The following is a 24,207-nucleotide window of genomic DNA, read 5'->3' as shown; positions in this document are numbered from 1 at the left end:
CGTGGCTTCAACCGACAAATTAAATGAAAAAGGGCGGAGCCATGCCCATTTTGAAATTTTTATTTTTGTATTTTGTTGCACTATATCATTACTGGAGTTGAATGTTGACATAATTTACTTATATACTGTAAAGATTTTGAATTTTTTCATAAAATTTTACTTTAAAAATTTTTTTTTTCAAAAGTGGGCGTGTTCTTCATCCGATTGTGCTAATTTTTATTAGGCACACATATAGTAATAGGAGCAATGTTCCTGCCAAATTTCATCATGATATCTTCAACGACTGCCAAATTACAGCTTGCAAAACTTTGAAATTACCTTCTTTTAAAAGGGGCGGTGCCACGCCCATTGTCCAAAATTATAATAATTTTCTATTTTGCGTCATAAGTTCAACCCACCTACCAAGTTTCATCGCTATATCCGACTTTGGTAATGAATTATCGCGCTTTTCCGATTTTTCGAAATTTTCGATATCGAAAAAGTGGGCGTGGTTATAGTCCGATATCGTTCATTTTAAATAGCAATCTGAGATGAGTGCCCAGGAACCTACATACCAAATTTCATCAAGATATCTCAAATTTACTCAAGTTATCGTGTTAACGGACAGACGGACGGACATGGCTCAATCAAATTTTTTTCGATACTGATGCTTTTGATATATAGAAGTCTATATCTATATCGATTCCTTTATACCTGTACAACCAACCGTTATCCAATCAAAGTTAATATACTCTGTGAGCTCTGCTCAGCTAGTATAAAAACAATAAACTCTGAAAAGGTAGTAAGAGGTGCATGGAAGAAATTGCGAAAACCTAAATAAAAAAAATGAATGAATTTGCAAATCATTAGTAACAGAGCGCGCTTGATAGCCATTTGACTACATTCACACATATGTACATACGTATATATGTAAAAAAACAAATAAATATATGCGAAATTTAACAGTTACAGACATATGTACATACATACGGTCATAATTACACTCGTAATGGGGCCGAACGCCACACAAAGTCCCCACTTATGCGAATGTCTACGCGAGAAATGACCGCGACGCATAACTAATTTAGTGTGTACACGCAGAGAAATGAGAGTAGAAAATGCTTAAAAAGAGAAGCTAATTAAAAGAAAAGTGCTTCATGTTTCAGACTATACATAGATCTACCCTATTTATGGAAGGATCAGACTTTGAACATCAACTGTATGGAAGATCATCCGATCTAGACTGTCAGTTCGAAAATGCAGTTAACTATTTCAGAATCTGAGCTCTATTGAATTTTTTCAAAACATATCTCAAATTAAAGTTAATAGGCAATTTTGGTATAATTATAAAGCTTGCTGATGAAGAATAGGTAATTCAGAAACATGTCCTAGGAACCATCGCGCTTACAACTATAAAGTCTATACAATTCGAAACTGTGAAGTGGCGTTTTTGAAATAAATTCTGATATATGTATGTAGATGGTTTTCGAACCAAATTCCGATAGGGCGTATTCTGAGAAAAAAATTATAATGGTGCCTTCTAAGATTGGAGCACATTTTTCATTACCTCAACCGCTTGATAAATCGGAAATGGCTCTGCCGATAGCAAGTAACTACAAACATCGTATCGAATAATGAAAGATTGGAGACGCGTGCTTTCCAACCTTCAAATTGATTAAACCCTGAAAAGCGTCACCTCAGGCTTTGAGTTGCTATGTTAATGGATATCCTTTTCGACAACATACTAAGCCAAATATGTACATATATGCTGGGAAGAATTAATTTAATTTATTTATTTACTACGATCTTGAAGATCTATATAATTTAATAAGGTACAAAGTATTTTTAATGTTTACATATTTGTTTCGATTCATTGAATTTCTTTGACTTCAATTATATAATAATCTATAAAATTATTTACTAAAAAAATTTAACTACTTGACAGGTAGCGCTTTACAGTAGCTGTATAATAACTTTCTGAATTTTTTAGTATTATTACAGTTTTTAATATCAATTGGCAGATCATTATATTCTCTAATTCCTTCGTAGTATATACTTTTTTATCGAATTCGGATCTCACTACCGGCAAGTAAAAGTTGTTATTGTGTCTTGTTTGATAGCTATGGACCACTCTGTTTAGTCTAGACACGTTCACTTAGGTAATTCGGCAGGTTTCCCAACTTTATGTTGTGTATAAACTTCAATGTGTAGTAAGTGATTTCTGTTTTACACTAAGCCAGTTTAAGCTGTCTAGTAAATCTTTAATTGGGGTATCATACCGTTTTCTTAATATGAAACGCATAATTTTGTTTTGCTTAATTTGTAGCCTGGATTTTTGCGAATCAGCTAATGCGAATAGGATTGTAGGACAGTAATGAAGTAATGAAGGATTGAAGGCGAGTGCTTCCCAACCTTCGAATTGGTTAAGTCCTGAAAAGCGTCACCTCAGGCCTTCAGTTGCTCTGTTGATCGGTATCACGTTCTTTTCGATAACATACTCAGCCAAATATATGCTGGTAAGAATTTTACATATCTAGTAGTTGGGGGATTGCAAACGCGTCTCTTTCAACCTCCCAAATACAATTTTTTCAGGTGCAATGAAGCAGTTTAGCTCAGTTTTCTTAATGCAAATTTTTACTTAATACTTATTCTTTTTTACTCACTAAAATTCCAATAATTTGCATTTAAAACAACTTCCGCTCTTTTCACCTTTCAGAATACGATGACTTTTCGTTTCTATTGTTTGTGTCTTTGCACTTTACATATCAACATTATTTTATTTTATTTTTAAAAGCGAATAATGCATAAATGAAATGAGCTACTCAAATTCTATTTGTGGCTTGTGGCGTTGATATTATGTGGCAATCAATCACAACATTCATTAATTATTCGGTTTATCGCAATTGTAAAGTAGGTAAATTTATTTATACCAAGACTTTACCCCCAGTCTTACTTATGTACCTACATATTCTTACAAATACGAAGACTTATTGGTTGTTAAGTAGTATGTGTGTTCAATAATAAAAAATATGTAAACTTTAGTTTTTTATTAAGTCATAAAAGTATTGCAAAATTGTCTTGGCATATGAAAATGGATATCTGACACAAATTTAATTTTGGTAGTGCATGAATAATATTCATAACTTGTTCGAATGGTTCTAATTTTGTGGTAACATTAATATTAATTATTGTAAATTATGTTTTGTCGTAGTAAATGAGGGGATTCGCTACCGGTGCATGCATTACACAGAAGGTGAAGTCATAGCACGAAAATATACGCCAACAAGCACTTTGTATAATTTGAGCAATGCAGTGTAGGAAATGAAAATATAACTAAGTATGTAGCACAGATATTGCTCTAACATGTTTCATTAGCAGATCCATACACTTGGCAAGAGAAAGCGAATACCCCTAACGAATTTGCACATGCGTAGAATAGAACATAATTCTATAATTAAGATTGTACAGTGCAGCCTAAGGGTCTTTTGTGCCCTCGTTACGTCGGTGCACTTCATATAGGCCGATCAATCTACAGTGAGTTGACTAATGTGCCTACATATATTCTAGTAGCAATAATCAAGCAAACTTTTCACTTTTGCTTGAAATACCGTCGCCTCCCACGCAACCGGTTCTATGTACTGGAGCGAGTCGTGGTTTTTCCAGAGCAAGGGCTGTAACTTCAGTGTTATCCCAACCCTATGCATAAGCGCCCTGAGTCTGCCGTGGCCTATGATAGCTCCTATTATTATGCTAAGATTAGTTTTAAATAAGTTGATTGTTGCTTTGTATATTGTACGATTACAATGTTGGTGGTGTTGTTGTTGTTGTTGTTGTATTAACGAAAAAGACATTCCCCGGAGGTTTTGGGAAGTGTTACCGATGTTGATGGTATTTTGCCGGATATAACTACATAGATCCTGTACGTTCCGGTAACAAAGCATCATTAAGGTACTAGCCCGACTATCTCGGGAACGATTAATATGAGCACATTAAACCTTCTAGGTCATAACAGGCCCCTCCCCACCACCTAGCTCCATGAGGAACTTGGCGTCGCCAGAGCCTCACCTGCTAAATATGTGTATGATACATTCATATTGGTAACAGAATTCCGCTAGTGTATGTGATATTGAAAATTGGGTTGTGGAAGCTTTGAAGCTATAAAGCTTTGTATTACGCACATCAACCCCTTGAATCCCGTACGATTACAATAGTACACTCATTCGCACGGTGAGGTCCGACGGACACAGGGACTTCTCTTTCATTACTTCCTTTATACTAAATCGGTTTCATTTTTATCAGGAAATTTCAGTACAAAATTGAGAAATCTTGCAATCGATTTTTGAGAAACTTTCTTGAACCTTTAAACATATGTACATCAGAACTACGGCTCCTCTTTGCAATCGATTATTCGGCTAATCGACTAGTCGAATAGTCGAGCAGAATAGAAAATCGACTATTCGATTTCAACATACCATGCAATCGATTTGCTGTCAGGTTTCTAATAATGACAGTTTCATGAATTCAGTTTTACATTAAAAACTAAATTTTAATTTTTTTAAATTTGAATTTTTTTCTAGTTTCCGGAGTTGCCAAAGAAGCAAGGTGCAGAATAAGGTATCTGCAGATGGTTTACAATAACTCCAAAACGTCTTTAAGAATCGCAGAACTAAATAAAAATTACAAAAAAAATTGATTGATGATTGACTAATGGAATATAGACAACTAGTTGATTAGTGATAATCGATAATTTTACCAAAAATCGTATGCTTATCGACTAATTGTAGTCGATCACCAAGAGCTCTTATCAAAACCCGATGATAATGTCACGTGATATTTAAAAAAAATCGTCCGAATTTTGGATATTTCGCGATGGATTTTCAACTAGGCTTGAAAATTTTTTCTGACTGATCGGAATTTCTTGCGTTCCGAAGCTTAAATATTAGTTAGTAATACTAGGCCTAAAAAGCCTTTAAAATAAACAAATAAAAATTGTGATTTCCAATCAAAGTAGTGCACCACAAATACTATTACAGCACCGAACAGAAAAACAGCAGTGGAAATTCTTTTTTTTTTTTAATTTTGTGACTGTAATTATGCAAAACGATCTCAAAAACGTTTACGAAAAAGTTCGAGAAATTTACGAAAATTTCGAATATATTATTCGGATTTCTTTTAATTCTTTTGAGCGTGCGGTTTCGTAGCCCAATCAATTTTAATCTTAAATAGTACAAAACTTAAGTTTCTCAAAATTCGCATTTTTGACCATTTTTCAGTCTGACACACCCTTCGGAATAAGAATGTAGTTTTTGGACTATAATTGATTGGGCTACAAAGCTATATATTAAAAAAAAAAAATCAGGCTACTAAAAATATTAAAAAAAACGAAATATTAGTTAAATTTTCGCGATTTTTTTAATTTTTTCGAAAATGTTTTTGACACCGGTTTGCATAGTTTCAGTAACAACATTTATAATAAGAGTTTTTTCTTAAAATATCGAAAGTAAATAAAAAAATAACTGCAAAAATTTGATCAAAATTAGCACTGCTATTTTTCTTTTCGCTACTGTAAATGCAAACATAATAACACAGATTTCGAAGATAAGTAAGTAGTTGAAAGAACTCACCATTTGGCTGTCGTCTCCAAGCGTAGCTCATGATACGAAGAGGTAAATTGAAATTTTGCAGCACGTTTATTGACGCGCTGCAAACGCTTCCAAACGCTGCCCATAACGCTGGCAGCTGCCGCGGAGGTGGTCTGCAAGTGCTGCAGGGCACCAACTGTTGCTTTGTACGTTTGCGGCAAAAGTTATATGAAATCGGCAACAAAACAACGGCGCTGAGTTGTGAGTTTAGTTGAGAGTTTTTGATGATGTTATAAAGTTGATTCGAGCGTTGTATGTTTTTCCTCTGGCTTATTGAAGTTTATTTTGTTTTCACGCCGTTCTCGCGCACCTTCTTAGGTAGGTAGTAGTCGTAATAGCAATTACAGTTTTTTTAATATTATATTTTTTTTACTAATTATTTCACTTCCAGACACATGTTTTTGCTTCTAGCTCTGCTTCATTTTTTATGTGCAAGCGTTAATAATTTTGGGTTCTCTGTTCACACATGACTATGAAAAAAAAAGTTATGTAATCTTTAAAGAAAGGGTTTAACAAAATGTGTCTTATAGCTGCGATTTAATTAACTACCTTTATTATAACAATAAACAAAAGGCAACAACAATAACAAAATTTGCAGCTACGCGCTACACGATATGGTCGAGCACGCTCAGCTAAACATACCCGCAACAAATTAGAACGTTACGCCAAACTCGGACCGCTCACTGTATTGCGTTCCTGGCATGAAACGTAAGTGAAAAAACTTTTTTTCGATTTAATTACTACTTGGAAAACAACATAAAAGATTTGTCAGTTGCCTAATGTTCGCTTATGTGTCTTGCGGTGCAGATCACGCCTCTGACTTTTTGTTATCTTTTCGTAGTTATAAGTCATTTTACTTTTTGGCAGTCGTATCCCAATGGTTTATTTACTACATGGTCATACATATTTAGCTAAATCCAAACCTGAGCCATTATTTATTTTAAGAAACTATAGAGAAACTCGTTCTACTTGTTCTAACTTTTCGCTTCGTTAAGATTTTTGATTTATGTAGTGTGTAGATATTTACTTATTTCTTTTTCTTTAAATTTCTGCAATACATTTCTTCCTATTGCAGCAGAACAGCTGTTGCTTTTGGTGACAATATTGTTTATACCTGTCACCAAAATTGGATCGCACAGCACTTGTGCCATGCTTGTAAAAATGGGAAAAATGATTATTAACGAAGACTTGTCTTCGGATAAGAGGTTTAGAATATAGCGTCGCTAAGGCATAACTATCGTAAGAGCCGACTGAAATCTAGACCCGAAGGTTCGAGGAGGAGAAAAGATGGGCCAGTTGTAGTCTAGCTATTATCGGAGGGTAAAGTTTGCGGATTCATATCCAGCAAAGTATTGTTCATATCTGCAAAACTTCCATAAACACTCGCAATGTGTGAGGTGGCCTTTTTGGATGGCTGGGGTAGTGCTCAGCCAACCCAAAGTCGAGTAGGTCCTACATTCTTTTATTGATGAGTACACATTTCTTTATTGATGTTATTTACACAACTTAAGCCATGTCGGAGAATGTATTCATTTGTGATTATGAGAAGAGGATCCGTAGATAGCTAAGCCGCCGGTTGAGGATTGGGGCGGAAGGGGACGTACGGTCCGCTGATAGTGCTCAAACTGCTGCTGGAACCGATAGAAGTGTATGGGATATATAATTGTCGGTAAAAGGGCTGAAAGGTGAATCAGTTGAAAATTTGGATCGGTTGAATCGCAGAATGACCGCTAAAATCGGTGAGTCTGTGAAAACTTGACTTGATTGGGGCGGAAGGGGACGTACGGTTCGCCGATAGTGCTCAAACTGCTGCTGGAACCGATAGAAGTGTGTGGGATATATAATTGTCGGTAAAAGGGCTGAAAGGTGAATCAGTTGAAAAGTTGGATCGTTTGAATCGCAGAATGACCGCTAAAATCGGTGTCTGTGAACACTTAGCTTGTGACCAAACGATTGCAGGCAGTTACGTTGCCGATCGGGTTGGTATACGGCGAATCGGCAAGCTAGTAGCGATGCCAGAACCGGTAGATGGGTGGCAAATGAGCAAATGTTGAGCCAACCAGTGAATCGACAAATGGTGAGCTGATGCCAAAGAACCGATGGATCCGTGAATGGTGACCAAACAGCCGATGGGTCAATCAGCGATGGGTAGTTGTTTAAAAGAAACGCTGTATTGATGGATGAAGAGCCGATACAAATAATCGGTGGATCTATAAAAGACGACCAAAAAAACACTGGGGCAGTTGATTTTTAACCGTTGACCAAACAACGCATGTATCAATAAATGGTGGACTTGTGTATGAATGGTTGGCGCTAGATAAGCGGTCCAAATTTATTTGGTGGCCTAGCAGTGTACGTACGAAGGCAGCGGGAGCACCAGAGTTTTGGAACAGAGGTAGGTAAAGACTGTCGGTTGCACTCGCTTCGCGGTCTTAAACATACCAAAGAAATAGTTGGTAACTGAAGCTACCAAGAATTACTTCTATCAACAAGTGCTTTATCAAACTAAGTACGTACGCAACTGAGAAATATGCTTCTCTATTGGCAAACCGGCCTCTATATGGAGAAGCCTGATATGTTTTTCTGCATCTACTTCTTGTATGTTTTGGTGGGATTTAACGATGTAAATAGTCCATTGCAGGATATCAATCTAGTACGTTCCAGAAAAATCCCTAAGTATTAAGGTACTAGGCCTGACTATCTCCGGAACGATTTAATGTGACCACGTTAAGCGTACTAGGTCATCTAACCCTAACCGTTGCGCTTCACCAACACCTTGAATCCCAATCCTGACGTGTAAAAGGGTACGACTCTGGCAATATTTAGATAGCGTCAATATAACTCTCATACCAGCTACTGATGGATCGGGCAAAAAAATTTCGGATTATAACATTTTTACCTACTTCATGGAAGGTATAACGAGTTCCGCGTAGCGTAGAAGACTTTGTTCTCCACACTAACTTATTTATTGTTCCCATTTATAACGCATAGAAATGAGTTCGCATGCTAGGATTAACATTTTTACTACACCTTTTACATGTTTTCGTAATTAACTCAAAAACTGACACATCGCATGCATTAAAGTACGTACATACATAGCCAAAGTATGTACTTGTGTAATACATGTGCATTGTGTGCTCCAAATGCGTCCATTGGGATCAATCATTCTTGACTTATTTATAGACGAACCAATGCGATTGTCAGTTAATTATAAATGTAGTACATACAGCCTATAGCAAATAAGGAAGATCACTAGTTTTTCCGGTTGCATTGCTTGATAACAATTTTTAAATTTACTTTGCTATTTTTATTTGGTACGAATGATTTATGCGGAATTAGTTAAATATTTCAATTTCTATAAAAGTAATCAATAGCGCAATTTTTTTTTTTTTATAATTCAATGTAAGTGTGCATGTACTACGCCGGGGTAGCAATGGGGTTCCTGTACTTAATCGCTGATGAAAACGATTTCGAGTAGTAGTTTGTAGAGAAAAAACTACTTTAGTAAGGGCATAGGACTGGTATCCCCACTAACACCTGAATGAAAGGAGCCACTCATTATTAGAGTAGAGATGCACAACGCCGGCAGAGCTTCGAATACAAACACAACTCTTTTTGCAGTAGTATGTGTTTCCATGAAGAATGTTAGAGCATGGAATTCACACATGAGATGTTCACTATTTGAAGTACAAGCTAAAACTGATTAACTGCATGCATTACGGGATCTCTATCGCAGCGATCACACGCCGAATAGTTCTCCGATGCTCTCGAATTTACCACTGTATTAGAGAAAAATTTTCCTGTGTAGTCCAGTGCTAGCCCGAATACCGCGGGACGATTTGTTTGAACCCCACCGTGTTAGGGGGCTTAGAATATACCCGCGGCAGTTATGCCTATCGTAAGAGCGACTTAAATACCCAAATGATTCAAGTGGCAACCCCTTGCGCAGTTTATAGCCTATCCAACACAATTGTCAACCTCCTACCCGTGGCGAATCCTGTTTCCTTAGCAGCCGAGCCCCTGGCGACCCCAAGTTCTATGGAACTAAGGGGTGGGGGACGGGATGGCCTAGAAGGTTCAAAGTCATTTTAACCACCTAAATTGTGTATTACCGGAACGTACCGGCTCTATATCCAGAAAAATAACATCAGCATCGATAACATTCCCCAAAACTTTCGGGGAATGTCTTTATCGCTACAACAACAACAACAACATGATTTGTTTGGGGCGCCATGAAACTTCGGGAAGAGTCATATCGAGACGAAGGCGAGTAATAAAAGGGAAATCTTGTTGCAGCTGTGAGTATGCTCTTGTGAAAGACTTGTAGATACACTCAGGCTTTATCAACTTTAGCTTTGATTAGCCTTAAGATTTTTAATGCTTTTTACTGCTTCGTATTGCGTGTGTGTGCGTACGGTATCGAGTGTCTCATCACTGATTCCTTTTCATGCCAACAAACTTGATTCTATTTTCCTGAACAAGCACTCAAATAGCCGCAGATAATGACAGCCCAATCGGCAGGCAAGCCATTCGTAATGGGCGTTATGTGGGTAGCTGGTTTAATGGAGCAGCGTTAATCAAAAAGCACAGGTGGAGAGTAGGATGACAAAATAATTACTAGTAAAAGCGAGGTACTCATATCAGTTTATAGAGCGTATGAAATGTACTTGACAGGCTGAATATGCATACTGTACCTACAAATGTACTTTTAAGCACAATTAGTTCCACAAATATGTATGTATTCATGAAAAATTGTTCCTTCACATGATACAATTTTCTATGACTCCAAACCAATTTAGACATAATGGAAAACCCAGATATGAGCTTTGGAACAGCAGGGACTAACAAGCGTTCAACGGCTAAGTATTTGAAGGACGGGTGGGAGAAGCAAGTCAGGCCTTCTCGGGTCCAGTTGAAGTTGTTATTTTGGAAGAAACAGTACCCGAAGGTTTTGGTTTGATTCGAAGCAGAATATACCGTATGTCTTTTTCACATAGGCGACCGACTGACGAGTTAAGGAGTCATCTCCGTAACGGGCTTAAGGAGTCATCTCCGTAAGCATTATGAGGAAATGCGGCACCTGAGAACTCAGCCGTATGAAGCAAAAAAACACAAGCTGGTCCTCAGTGAACTCCACAAACAGGCGTCGGACCGTTATGCCAGGAATTGCCCGCTGAATCCAGTACTAAAAAGAACAGTACCCAAAACTTGCGGAAGAGAGACGCATACTCCCCACGGAAACGCCAGTCACTCTATGTCAACTTCGTTCTGGATACTGTAACAGGCTAAACTTTTACCTATCCAGAATCAACCACGATATACAAAATGTATGCCCCGCTTGCAATATGTCCCCACATGACACCAACCATCTCTTTAATTGTAATGTGGAACCAACGCCTCTAACACCCCTTTCATTATGGTCCACCACACCTGTTGAAACAGCAAGTTTCCTTGGACTCCCGTTAGAGGATATTGATGACAATTTGTGATCGGTCGCAGCTATTAGGTGGGGCGAAGCACTGCTACAACAACAACAACAACAACTGACGAGTTTAAGAATAGATTTGAAAAAATGTGCAGTTTCAATTGTGTAGCAACATAGAAATGTTGTCTCTCCTTGTGTTGTATGTTTTCCTCTTCTGCAAGAATTTGGAATTGGACTCTGGTAATGACGTTCACCGGGAGTAAAAAAATTTGTTTAATATGTGTAGATAAGGCTGAGCGCATTGTGCTTATGCAGATACCCCTGGGAGACGATGATCAAAGAGGCAGGTATCTGTTCGGCTACCGGGAATTGTGGGGATTGAGCAGAAGATGTATGTTCAGCATTACAGCGCACCCTCTGAGACTTGGAAAACCGTGCCATGGCCGATTGTTTCAAAATAAATAATAATAAGAAAATAAAGAAAAAAAATAGAAATTGCAACTTGTGTAGTAGCGAAATATTTCTTCAACGACTATTTTATCTTCTTCAGAGGCTATTTTATGCCATTATGGACTACTGCCTTTGACTTTGCACTTTGCGGTGGCTTTTTTAACTTCGTTGCCGGTAATTGATATGGGCGACAGGTCAGGTTTGTTGCGTGCTCGTCTGTTGGTTCGGCGTTTTGCCCAGATAGCGTTTGACTGAATTGCACAATTGGGGCAAAAGGTGATTTATATTTTGTCATTCATATTTTGTCGGACAGGACTTTACTGAAATATGTTGCCGTAGCGCTACTTAGTAGGCACGTTCATTCATGAATAGACGGTCTCGCCTTAATCTCCTCTTTTCCAAGATGTTTGGAGTATATAAGGTGATTCTCAGACGGTTTTTGGGAGTATCTTTCATCGATGTTGATGGACCTATCGATCCCTTTTCCTTGGTGCTACTTCGCCTTATATAAATAAACGCATTTCCCGCAAGCTTTGGGGAATGCTAGCGATGTTGTGCGTTCAGGGCACCATTAGATGTAAGCCACAAAATCTGGTAACGAATTAATACGACCACATTAAACTGTCTAGGCCATCCCGCTACTCACCCTGTGGTTCCATTAGGAGCTTGGGGTCAGAGCCTCAACCTCAGCTGCCAAAAAAACAGGATTCAACAAGAGAAGGTGGGGTTAACTTTTGGGTTGGAGAAGCTTGAAGGTTTGCGCTAAACAACCCTTCGAATCAATTTAGTATTTTAGTCGCCTACTACCCCATGCATACCTGCCGCGGGTATATTCTAATCCCCTTAAACCCCTGGATGTGTGCGCAAACTATCATGAACTCTTCTGCCAAAGGCTTAGGAGTAATGGATTCACATGGAACCAAAATTGACTACGTCCACCTCCTTCCAGTGGCACTAAAATATCGGGTTATTTTCTTCTTGCTCGTGTGTATTTGCTTTGTTGTCTGCTGTTCTTGTTTTTTGCTTTTGGATTTTGTTGTTCGGCTAGCAGTTGTACTTGTTTTTGGCGACCTTTAGAAGTCACTTCTTCATTCTTCTTTCAACTTGATTTGTTTTCTTAGCGAAGCATATACACATCTATATTTCAAAATTCGCATATTTACAAAGATCTTGCACAATTCTACGACTATAATTTAGCTGTTTTTGACTTGAACAAACCCGAAATCAGCGACAAATAGCCGCTTTCGCAACAACTTTGCAAGGCAAAACAAATACATATTTGCGTAAAGGCAACGCTCTACCCCACCAACACAAAATGACGATCCGAGTGTTCCACATGCAGCGGTTAGTGGCTCAGCCAGTCTGCCAGATATCCAACCATGACGTCACTTTGCGGAATCCTTCATCATTTGGCATTCAGAACATATCGCCAGTTGAGAATCTACTGTTTTCATATACCAATTGAATTCCTGTGGCCTCGACAATCTGTCGCTGAAAAAATTGAGCTAGACAAACTTCAACAAAGTACGGACCCATTCAGTTTCCTTGAAACACGTTCACACTAGCAACAAACATAATTTTGCACACAAATCACCGCAGATATCACAAATTTTATGTTTTTATCTTATTTTAGAATTTTTGTACTACAAACACTTTGCTTTGCACAATACCCTCAACACCAAAAATAGAGATGGAAGACCACTTTGCACAAAAACAACCCTGGCGTCGCCACATGAGGGCGAAAGAGTGCGATCTATATTTTTTCGAGATTAATTTTCAATCAAAAGGCGTTGACAAGGGGATTGTCAATCGTGCTGCGACGTTGGCGGCAGCGTCGATATTCACGCGCACTCCCGTTTAAACACATGAGAAACTTTAGCAAAATTTTATTCCCCCTACACTTTCGAAATTTCATGCGTTAACAAAATTTAAGGCAAACCGCTTCAACGCGTTGTTAAAAATGTACTGAAAGCAGCTGGTTCTGACAAATGTCAAAACCGCGTTAGCGATGGAAGCAACATAGCACCAATCGAAAGTGGACACTCAATAATTTGATTCGATTTGGATTGAATCCAAAAACCAATCGATGTCAGCAAAAATTCAGAAAGGGGTACTCATTTGTAGCTTGTAGCATGATACAAAAAATGGAGGTAGTTCCATTTAGTATGCCGTTAGCCACTTGACTTTTACGGGGACAATGACAATTTCACCAAAAACAAGCTACCAGATTGAAAACTGTTACGAATTTTCTAATTTTGATGGGTAATAGTCTAGTTGAGGGGTCGACTGCTAATAAGCTACCAAAAATATCGAGAGAGGTGTCAAAGGACGCGTATTAATCTCGAAAAAAATAATCCGATGGCGGAAAAGAAAAATTTTATCTATATCCGGAGATATTTGCAGTTGAAGTTGGCGATTTTCATGTGGTTGTTGTTATGTTGTACCCACAAAAAAAATTGTGCATCACCGTGGCGGTAGCCACGGTTATACCACACACCCGGACTTGGCATCGCGTAGCCCAGGGTTATTTTTTATAAGCGCGGCCGAAGGCCACCCACTCAGAAAGGTGTTCTGCGCAAAAATACAATGAATCCCACCCCCGGTTTCGGAGGTACCCGCGGGTCTTTTTTCGGTTTTTCGTTAATATCTTTTGAACGAGTTAATATTTTTATTTGCCTTCGGATTATTAATACTGATGTCAATACGCGTCGTTTGACACCTCTCTCGATATTAATAAGGCTATATTCCCTTGTTTTGTATACTTCAAACAATGTTTCTTCCACCAACAGAATTCTCGAGAGCTCGAAAAACTTATTATAAACCTACTTTTCTAGGCTGATATTTGGTATTAAAATATTTCCAACGCATACGGTTCATTTTTTTTTTCTTTTTTATTTAAGATAACTATGAAAGTAATTTCGTCGTATCCGTTAATATGAAATCCATCAAAAGGTAATAAATAGTCTAGTTGAGGGGTCGACTGCTAATATGTTACCAAAAATATCGAGAGAGGTGTCAAACGACGCATCCTCACATCAGTATTAATAAATCGAAGGCGGAAGGTAAAAATTTGAACTCGTTCAAAAGATATTAACGAAAAACCGAAAAAAGACCCGCGGGTACCTCCGATACCGGGGGTGGGATCCATAGTATTTTTGCGCAGAACACTTTCTGCGTTGGTGGCTGCCGCCACGGTGATGCACAATTTTTTTTGTGGGTAAAAACACAACAACAACCACATGAAAATCACCAACTTAAACTGCAAATATCTCTCGACGCGTCTTTTGACACCTCACTCGATATTTTTTAACGCGTATTAGCAGTAGACCCCTCAACTAGTTTTTTACCGAAGTTTATTAGGCCTTGCCCACTCACATACAAAATTTCGCGTAGCACTGTTGTAAACATTCCTCCTATACAACAAAATTATTTGCTAACCGATTTTGTGTCGTATTCGATTGTTATATTGCAGTTTTTAATTGTGAAAAATGTTATGAAATTTACCAACCAGTGGTAAAAATAATTTCACTTGCAAAGTGTGCCAACACCCTTAGCCAAAGCAAATGTCAAATTCTTCTCCTTATGATTTGCTTGGAACAAAATTGGGGAGTTGGCTACTTTTCAATATCAGATGGCGCCAGAGTCGCTCATTCTACCATTCTCCATAAAAATATGTGCAATCTACTCATAATACATAAGCATGTGTTAAGGCCGCGGTACAATGACATTTTTCATATAGATGCGTTTAACACAAGCTTATGCATTCCAATAACATCGCCACAATCAACCAAGATGTTGCGTTTGTAAATATGAAGGAATTTCAGACTTGGCAATTGAAGTTTATTACGCCTTCCCCATTGCCATGCAAATTTCGCGAAGCACTGTTGTAAACATTCTCCCTATACAACAAAAATACTTGCTTACATATTTTGTGTGGTATTCGATTGTTATATTGCAGTTTTTAATTATAAAAAATGTTAGACAATTTACCCACCAGTGGCAAAAATAATTTCACCTGCAAGTTGTGCCAACACCCTTAGCCAAAGCAAATGTCAAATTCTTCTTCTTATGATTTGCTTGGAACAAAATTGGGGAGTTGGCTACTTTTCAATATCAGATGGCGCCAGTGTCGCTCAATCTACCATTCTCCATAAAAATACGTGAAATCTACTCATAATGCATAAGCATGTGTTAAACTCATCTATATGAAAAACTGCTTATGTGTCGGAACTATAAGAATAAAATCAAATGTAGTCATCGTGAAAAATGACTCGAAAAAATCGACTAGTTAATCGATATTAACTGATTTATTAATGTCATCCCAATGGCGAATTTTAATTACAGTGTTGGGTAACTTGTTGTTATTTGGGTTGTTAGCACAGGGTGCATCATAGTAAAATAAATTTTATCGTAGTCTCCCACGCACTATGGGATATTTTGATGAAACTTGTTCTAGATTCAGACTAACTAAAGGAGTTAAAAACCTCAAATTTGTGCGACAAAACGGCCGCCGTGGTGTGTTGGTAGCGTGGTCCGCCTGGGGCTACTGGGGTAATTATTTACTTTAGCTTACAACTGCTAAAACTCGTCCAAAAATATCGGGGGGGTGCCAAAAGACGCGTTTTGGACCCAGGATCACGAATGCGAAAGTGGAAATTTGAATTTTTAGTTCTTTTCCGAGATATTTGCAAACACAATTGAAAATGTTCAGTGGTTATTGTAATTTTGATGATTTTGTTGTACCCAAAAAAACTGTGGGTAAAGGTGTTTTGCGCAAATATAGTTTTGGTCCCCACCCAGGGTACATTGTTATAACGCAGGCCGAAGGCCTCTAATGCAGAAAGGTTTTCTGCGCAAAAATAATATGGATCCCACCCCGGTTTCGAAGCGCTCCGGGGCCATTTTTCGGTTTTTTGGAAATATCTTTTGACAGAAATAAAATCTTTAATTACCGCTTTCACTTTCCATGCAACAATTTGGCATTCTGTTTTATTTTTTGTAAACCCTTGTTTTCTTTTTGAAAATCTAAAAAATAATTGTGAAATATTGGAAATTCAAATAAGATCAAAGGTGAAATATTGGAATATTCAAATAACATTACAAATATCTGTGATGAAAATCAATAAAAAGTTCATACTAAATAATATCCAAATAAAAAGAATTTGAAAACAGAAGAAAGACAATACAAAGCAAGTCGCTGGGCACAAGTAGCTCGATGCCCGTCCGCTTTCCTAGTCACCCTCTCTTCCTGAAGTTACGATTTTAAGCGACAAAAATATTTGTGTCTAAAACAGCTTCTAAATGAAATTCAACTTAGACCACGTTTACACACGCACTAATCTACAATAAATCCTCAATAGATAATCTACGTGGTTACATATGTTCCATCCCTAGGAACACGACTAATGACAGAGCCACCATGAAGTTTTTCATATAGATGCGTTTAACACATTACAGTAACATCGCCACAATCAACCAAGATGTTGCGTTGTAAATATAAAAGAACTTCAGACTTGGCAAATGAAGAGTATTTCGCCTTGCTAATTCACATGCAAAATTTCACGAACCACTGTTATAAACATTCTTACTATACAAGAAAAATACTTGCTAACATATTTTGTGTTTCATTAATTTGTGAAATTGCAGTTTTTAACTGAAACATTTTAGAAAAGTACCAAGTAGGCAAAATAATTTCACTTGCAAAGTGTGAAAGCACCCTTAGCCAAATCATATGTCAAATTCTTCTTCTTATGCTTTGCTTGCAACAAAAGTTGCAAGTTGGGTACTTTTTCTTGTCAGTTGGCGCTGGTGTCGTTCGATCTGCCGTTCTCCAGAAAAATGCGTGCAATTTACTCATATTGCATAAGATTGTGTTAAGGCTCCATTACTGATACTTAGCATAGACTTGACTTGGCCTGAGAACTGTCACTTACAGTTCTGTTAAATGAACATTACATGTTACTGATTACTCGAAACTTAGCAACACTTAACTTGACTTAGAAGTCTGTTGAATTTTGATTTTCTCTGTAAGTTCTAAGTGACGTTAACATTTTGAGTTGCCATTTGTTTGTTTCCATTTCATTTTGACATTTTGTCATACAAATTGACATTTATTTAAAAATAAATTTCAACGCTGATTATGATGCCAGATTGTATGCGCCAAGTGTTGTATAGTCGTGGCTAAGTTGCCAAGTTTACGCCAAGTCAAGTCAAGTCTATGCTAGGTATCAGTAATGAAGGCTTTAAACGCATCTATATGAAAAACTGCTTATGTGACGGGGATTCAAAAGGAAAACGTGCCTAGGGATGGAACATATGTAAACGCGTAGATTATCTATTGAGGATTTACTGTAGATTAGTGCATGTGTAATAATAAATTATATTGTTAGCTGAACTGTTGTCGCACTTGGCTGTGGTCAGCAAGCCTTCAGTGTATTTTTTTACAGAAAAACTTCTAAACAAAATTGAATCCAACTTCCAGATAAACATAAAATTTGAGAAAATGTTAGTATTTAGTTGGTTTATAATGGTTTCATTTAAAATTACACAAATATTAATAATATTTATTTTCTACTTTAGTAGGAGTTGAAAAGCATTTAAAAAATACGATATTTCTCAATTTGTAAACTGGAAAAAAATATTTTTGAACTTACCTTTGAGATTTGGGAATAGCAATAGTTTTTTTAAGGGAAACTTTCACCCCTTGTATTTGCTTCCGTTGTTCAAATTTAATTGCAGGTAAGAAAGTGATCGGGTAGAAAACAACGGACCTGATAGATAGATAGATAGATAGATAGATGTGAGGTTAAGCACTGCGACCTATTGGTCTATTGTGCCCTCATTCTCTTTACAACACTTCATCCAAGCCGAGTTCTCTGATAAAATCCAGAATGGTTCTTGGCTTCAGAGAATGTATGTGACTATTTTCTAATTTGGATGATCCTAGGATCCTAAGCCTTCGTCTCGCGACTGCATCACATTCCTTCAGGATGTGTTCTGCAGACTCATCTTCGGCATCACAGAATCGACAGAGGCTACTAGCCGATATACCCAATTTATGCATATGGCTCTTTAGCCTACAGTGACCTGTGAGTATACCTGTTAAAATCCTAAGGCTAATTTTTGGGAGATTAATCATAGCCTTATATCGCTTTGAATTGTAGCCTCCTATTAGTGCCTTTGCCTGCCGAAGTCCTGGACTTTCACGCCAGTGTTGTTCTCTGAGGCACGCCTCGGACCTGATACTGTCATACAAAATATTTACTTACTGCTTTACTACACCTTTTCCAGTTTAAGTTCAGCAATTTACAATTCATATTCAGAATTTCCAATTCAAGTTCAAAAAATTACAATTGAAGTTCAGAAATTTACAACTCAATTTCAGAAATTTTCAATTCATGTTCAGAAAATTACAATTCAAGTTCAGAAAATTACAATTCAACTTCAGAAAATTTTACTTTGTGCTTTGAAATTTTTTTTCACACATGTTCGTAAAAGCAATTGAGTCAAAATTCCTATGATTTTACTTCATTCTGTAAATGTAAATATACGTGCGTGGCCAAGGTAAAAAAAAATTTTGACATTCATTCAAAGTATAATATATAAAAAGCGAAGCGTAATGGAATTGAAAGACAATTGTGCGATATGCCTGACAACATTGGCCTATAATTAATTTTAAAGGACCATGCTAATGTACACATGCATGCGTAACTTATGTCCATTCTTTTTGTTATTATGTACTATGCAATGTTACAACGTTTCTATGAAATACAATTATTACTTATTATAACTATGAAATAAATAATTACAAATTAATAAAACTGAAGAACTTTTGTAATCGTGCTCGTTTTTAAAGTTATTGCATTTAAAATTTCCAACTTGCTTTGAATTGACCCCAGTGATTATACACGGTGTTGCAAAATATTCGGAGTTTGGGAATGTAGCGAGGTTCTGATATACATATGGAAGGGTTTTTTGTTTACATATTTATTTTGGAAAAGCCACATGCTCTTATGAAGAGGAAGCTATGTATTTATGTACGAATTAATAAAATTAACATATATGTTTAAACAATTTTGCATGCGCAGATTTCCATTGGATGAAATAAAAATACCTGAACAATTTTCTGTACAATTGTTTTTGTTTTTATCGGCCTATTGATAAATGATCCAAGGTTCGATTCGAGCTCAAGGCCAGAACAATAAATATAGTTGGTAAAAAGGAATAGAAGTAGCAAATTTGCCAGTCAAACAAATCACCGCTGTATAGCTAAATGGTTAGCGCAGCATGCCTAAAGCGTATTGATGATGAAGGCTTAGCACCCTTCGAAATGGATCTATCTGCGCAGCTATGGCAGGTTGTTTGAAAAAATTTCTACCTACTATTCCAAAAACAAAATACAATTTTTCAAATTTAGAAAAATTAAAAAATAACAATAATTATCATTAGAAAAAAATTGTAATTTTCTGAACTTGAATTGTAATTTTCGGAGCTTGAATTGCAATTTTCTGAACTTGAATTCTAATTTTCTGAACTTGAATTGTAATTTTCGGAGCTTGAATTGCAATTTTCTGAACTTGAATTGTAATTTTCTGAATATGAATTGGAAATTTCTGAACTTGAATTGTAAATTTCTGAACTTGAATTGGAAATTCTGAATATGAATTGTAAATTTCTAAACTTGAGTTTTAATTTTCTGAACTTAAATTGGGAATTCTGAACTTGAATTGTAATTTTCTGAACTTGAAATGGACATTTCTGAACTTGAATTGTAATTTTCTGAACTTAAATTGGAAATTCTGAATTTTCATTGTAATTTTCTGAACTTGAATTGTAATTTTCTGAACTTGAGTTGTAATTTTCTGAACTTAAATTGGAAATTCTGAACTTGAATTGTAATTTTCTGAATATGAATTGGAAATTTCTGAACTTGAATTGGAATTCCTGAACTTGAATTATAATTTTCTGAACTTGAATTGGAAATACTGAATATGAATTGTACATTTTTTGAACATGAATTGTAAATTTCTGAATTTAAATTGGAAATTCTGAACTTGAATTGTGATTTTCTTAATATGAATTGTAAATTTCTGAACTTGAACTGGAAAAGGTGTATCTACATAAAGTTCTTTTTTTTATAAAAAATTCATAATTAAATTTTTTTCTTAATTTCATTTATTTTTCTTTCCATATCTGTTTTCGTGCTGCGCAATCAACATTTAACATTTCAGTTAATTATTTATGAATTGCAAAAGTTGTTCACACTTTTACTACGAAGTTATTCATCTTATCATTTTATACGTACATATAATTAGTAATTATTTCAACGAACTATATATTTTTTATTCTTTTTTTATATTTTTATTATTAATATACTTTATAGTATCTAATGGTCAATAGAAATCGCGGTTCTTTTATAAATTCATACACGCAAACTCGTACCAATTCTTACATTCTACGTTATCTTACGTTACGTTACTTGTATATAAAAAACCAGAAAAAACAAAATACGAAATATACCTTACATGCGAACAAATCTGTGACTTAAACTTTGACTTTGACCAGTACTTAGCTCTTCCTGGTGAATTTATTTCATTCACTCTTTTACTGCTTAGTATTTTTACACTCCTCTAACACTCAAAGTTTTTGAAATTTTAAATCTATAATTCTGTGGTCATAACCTATAACAGCCAAAGTCGAGATAAGCGAAGCGTGGTGTTTTTGGGAGGTTTTTAAATAAATTCGAAGCAGTTTCCAAAAAAAAAAATAGTTAGCCTATATCGACTTAAGTGTTTATTGCTTATGCCTACAATTTTGTTAATAACTTGCTGAATATTTCATTTGCTTCATTCTCATGCAAAAAAAAAAAATCGCCTGCAATATCAAACTTCTGCCTAAATACTCTTAATTTTCTAGCAATAAATAAAACCATCATCTTCCAATATAATCACTATCATCCTGTAGATTACGCCTTTACGTTGAATTATATTCTAGGGCCGTCGATGTCAAAAAATGTTTAGTAAATATTGGTGCAGTTGCAGTTAGTTATATCTGCTTGTATTGAGCTTCTACTTTCAAAATTCTACAATAAAAAAATTTGCGTATTTTTAAATTTTAAACATTTTTCGTAAGCAGTGAAAATAGATTTAGGCTCACTTGCAGAACGGCAAACTGCAAGTTAATTTCTTAACTCACAGTTAGTGTAAAAAATTTGTCAAAAATGTATGAGTTTAACCCCTCATGTCAAATTAACTCTGAGTTATGCCTGGTATTTCAGTGCAAGTGTAAACTCCAGTTAAAGTTGACTAGAGTTTAACTTTGCCACTTTGTTCGATAACATACAATTTTGCTGCTCATCTCTGCTTAAGCGGCCGAAGTGGCAGGGTTAAACTCTAGTCAACTTTAACTGGAGTTTAAACTCGCACTGAAAAACCCGGCCTTAAAAAGATAACTTGCTGTTTGCCGCACTGCAAGTGGGCCTTAGCATTTATTTTTTGATTTCGTATGGAAAAATTTGGCAATTTATTGTACAAAAAGCGCGGGAGTTAATTTATTCGTTATTTTTAAAATTGAATTATTAAAGCCATGTCATTAATGGGCGGAGGGATATAAATTATTGATTAATATATGCTTGCACCATTTTCTGTCAAATTTGGTTCGGGGATAAAACTGATGTCGGCGTTCTGCCATCTGCAGTGCCATATATTTCCTTCTGATTCATATTTATTGTTTTTTTTTTTTGTTAGTTTTATATACCGTATGTAATTAAGATACAGGTGCCTGCATGGCGGAATGAGGACAGCCGGAAATCAGCTGATAGTTAGGGCAGTGTTTATCCATAAATAGCTTCAGCGTTTAGTAGAGGCAGGTCAGAAGTTAGTAATTTTAGTCTTTGGACTCATTTTGTGTGCTTAAACGTTTAGTTTGTTCCTTGTTTCACTTTTCTTTTTTTTTTGGTGTTGTTGAGCCTGCGTTTTTGTTTTTCTTTTGTGTAGTATTTTTTTGTTTTTTACTTAACGTCCAATATTTGTTTTATTGATGTTTGCTGGGTATTATGTGCAAAGCTGAACGCTGAAGAGATGTCTCAATATTTTTTTAATCCGAGTGTTCCCCGGAGCTTCGCTCTTATTTGTCTTCCCAACTGATGACATTCACAAGGAAGTTTGTACGCATTGTGTCCCCTTTACAGATTCTCTGAGTCAGTATTGGTTCATAGTTTTGGTCCAAGTACAGTTAACTTGGAGGACTGTTCTTCTCTACTGTCTCTAACGCTGATACTGGCTCCAGATACGTACTGGTCCTGCTCGGGAGATACCTCTGCGCTGGCATTCAGATAATTTGTATCAAAAAGTAGTGCCACAGCGAGTAAAGCGAAGTAATACATGATAGCACTCGACATCACGGTGGTAGAGCTTAGCGCTTTTGATAACAGTTAAAGCGGCTGATAGCATCCGATCTGCCACATCCTTGACACAGAGCCCCTGACAGAAGTGTATATACGTTGGAAACAGATTTTCATAAAAGATAATTGATTACACCACCATATCATACATCCAATGTACCATCCTTAGCGAGAGCCAAAGCGTTAGACACTTAACCTCGACATCCGTACAAGGCCGCCGACGCCTTCCTAGCCCACGTGCCTAATAGAGTAGGTCAATAATCTAGTACCTCCACGTAAAGAGCCAAAGGACCTGCAACATCGATAAAACTTCCCCAAAAGCATCCGGAGTCTCGTTATCGCTACAAGCGGAAGAAGACGACATCCAAGTGCCCCTGTAAAACGTTTCGCAGTGTACTTAGAAATCCCCTCATGACAAGGATTGACATGTCATCAGCGTAAACCTCCACTTCACAGCCGCTACCCTCAAGATTCTGAAGCAGGCCGTTCATAACCGCGAACCAAGGGGTTGATAAGCTCAAAACAAAATTTTTATAGCTTCAGAGCTTCCGCAATATGAATGTATCATACATATATTTAGCAGGCGAGGCTCTGACGACCCCCAAGTTCCTAGTGGATTTAGGGGGTAGAGGGCGGTCTAAAAGGTTTAATGTGGTCATATTAATCGTCCGGAGATGGACGAGCTAGTACCTTAATAGTGCTTGTTAGCAGAAAGTACCGGATCTATATCCGGCAAAAAGGCCATAAACATCGATAACACTCACCCAAAACCCTAGCGGAGTGTCTTTAACGTTAATACAACAACAACAACCCAAAGTGGGATAAGAGAAAAACCCCCTAAGGCGTCCTCTTTCTGACCTTTCTCTCAACCTTCAGATTAAACTTAAAAAAAAAGTTATAGCTTACAGCTTACAGACCTTATCTTGGGAACCAACTGACAATGTAGAGCAACTGGTTTCGAAGTTTCGATATATAAATCATCCATACCATATAGCTAAGTTATTGTATTTCAAAAAACTAATCAACTAAAAATTAATGAGGAGCTCTGGGCCCGTATTACGTTTTACGATCAGTAACTGAAATCCATTTTAACTCAAGCGATAACTACGCAACTGTCAAACTATTTCTGATAAAATTATAATAAGATATAGATCTAACGAGTACTATTTGTCGTAGTCTATGTCCATTAATCCGATATACCATTTCAGAACTATTGTGATTTAAAAAATGAGTTTCGATAACGAATCGCAATACGTTATACGGGCCCTGGTTTTTTGCAAAGGTTAAATTTCAGAACTTCGAAACTTGTC

At 36.6% G+C, this 24,207-nt stretch overlaps 1 protein-coding gene across 17 annotated transcripts in view; it reads right to left on the bottom strand.

Moving 5' to 3' along the window:
- Positions 1–13,465, bottom strand: part of LOC137243327 (EH domain-binding protein 1-like) — a 143,475-nt gene extending 130,010 nt beyond the window's left edge. For 6 of the 17 annotated variants that reach the window (XM_067770976.1, XM_067770993.1, XM_067770986.1 and 3 more), the window contains exons 1-2: positions 12,715–13,465; positions 5,604–6,091 (exon numbers count right to left, since the gene is read on the bottom strand). In XM_067770976.1, the coding sequence (XP_067627077.1) occupies positions 5,604–5,707 (104 nt within the window). In that variant the 5' untranslated portion in view covers positions 5,708–6,091; positions 12,715–13,465. Of the gene's footprint in view, positions 1–5,603; positions 6,092–6,263; positions 6,284–12,714 lie in introns of those variants that run through there. The other 11 variants (XM_067770991.1, XM_067770992.1, XM_067770977.1 and 8 more) reach the window with 10 other exon arrangements.
- Between the last annotated feature and the right edge of the window lie 10,742 nt (positions 13,466–24,207).

Source organism: Eurosta solidaginis, chromosome 3 (assembly GCF_040869045.1).
Source record: "Eurosta solidaginis isolate ZX-2024a chromosome 3, ASM4086904v1, whole genome shotgun sequence".
In the NCBI taxonomy this organism is placed as follows: Eukaryota; Metazoa; Arthropoda; class Insecta; order Diptera; family Tephritidae; genus Eurosta; species Eurosta solidaginis.
Note: the sequence above shows the minus strand (reverse complement) of the source record. Positions and strands in the feature narration are given on the sequence as shown.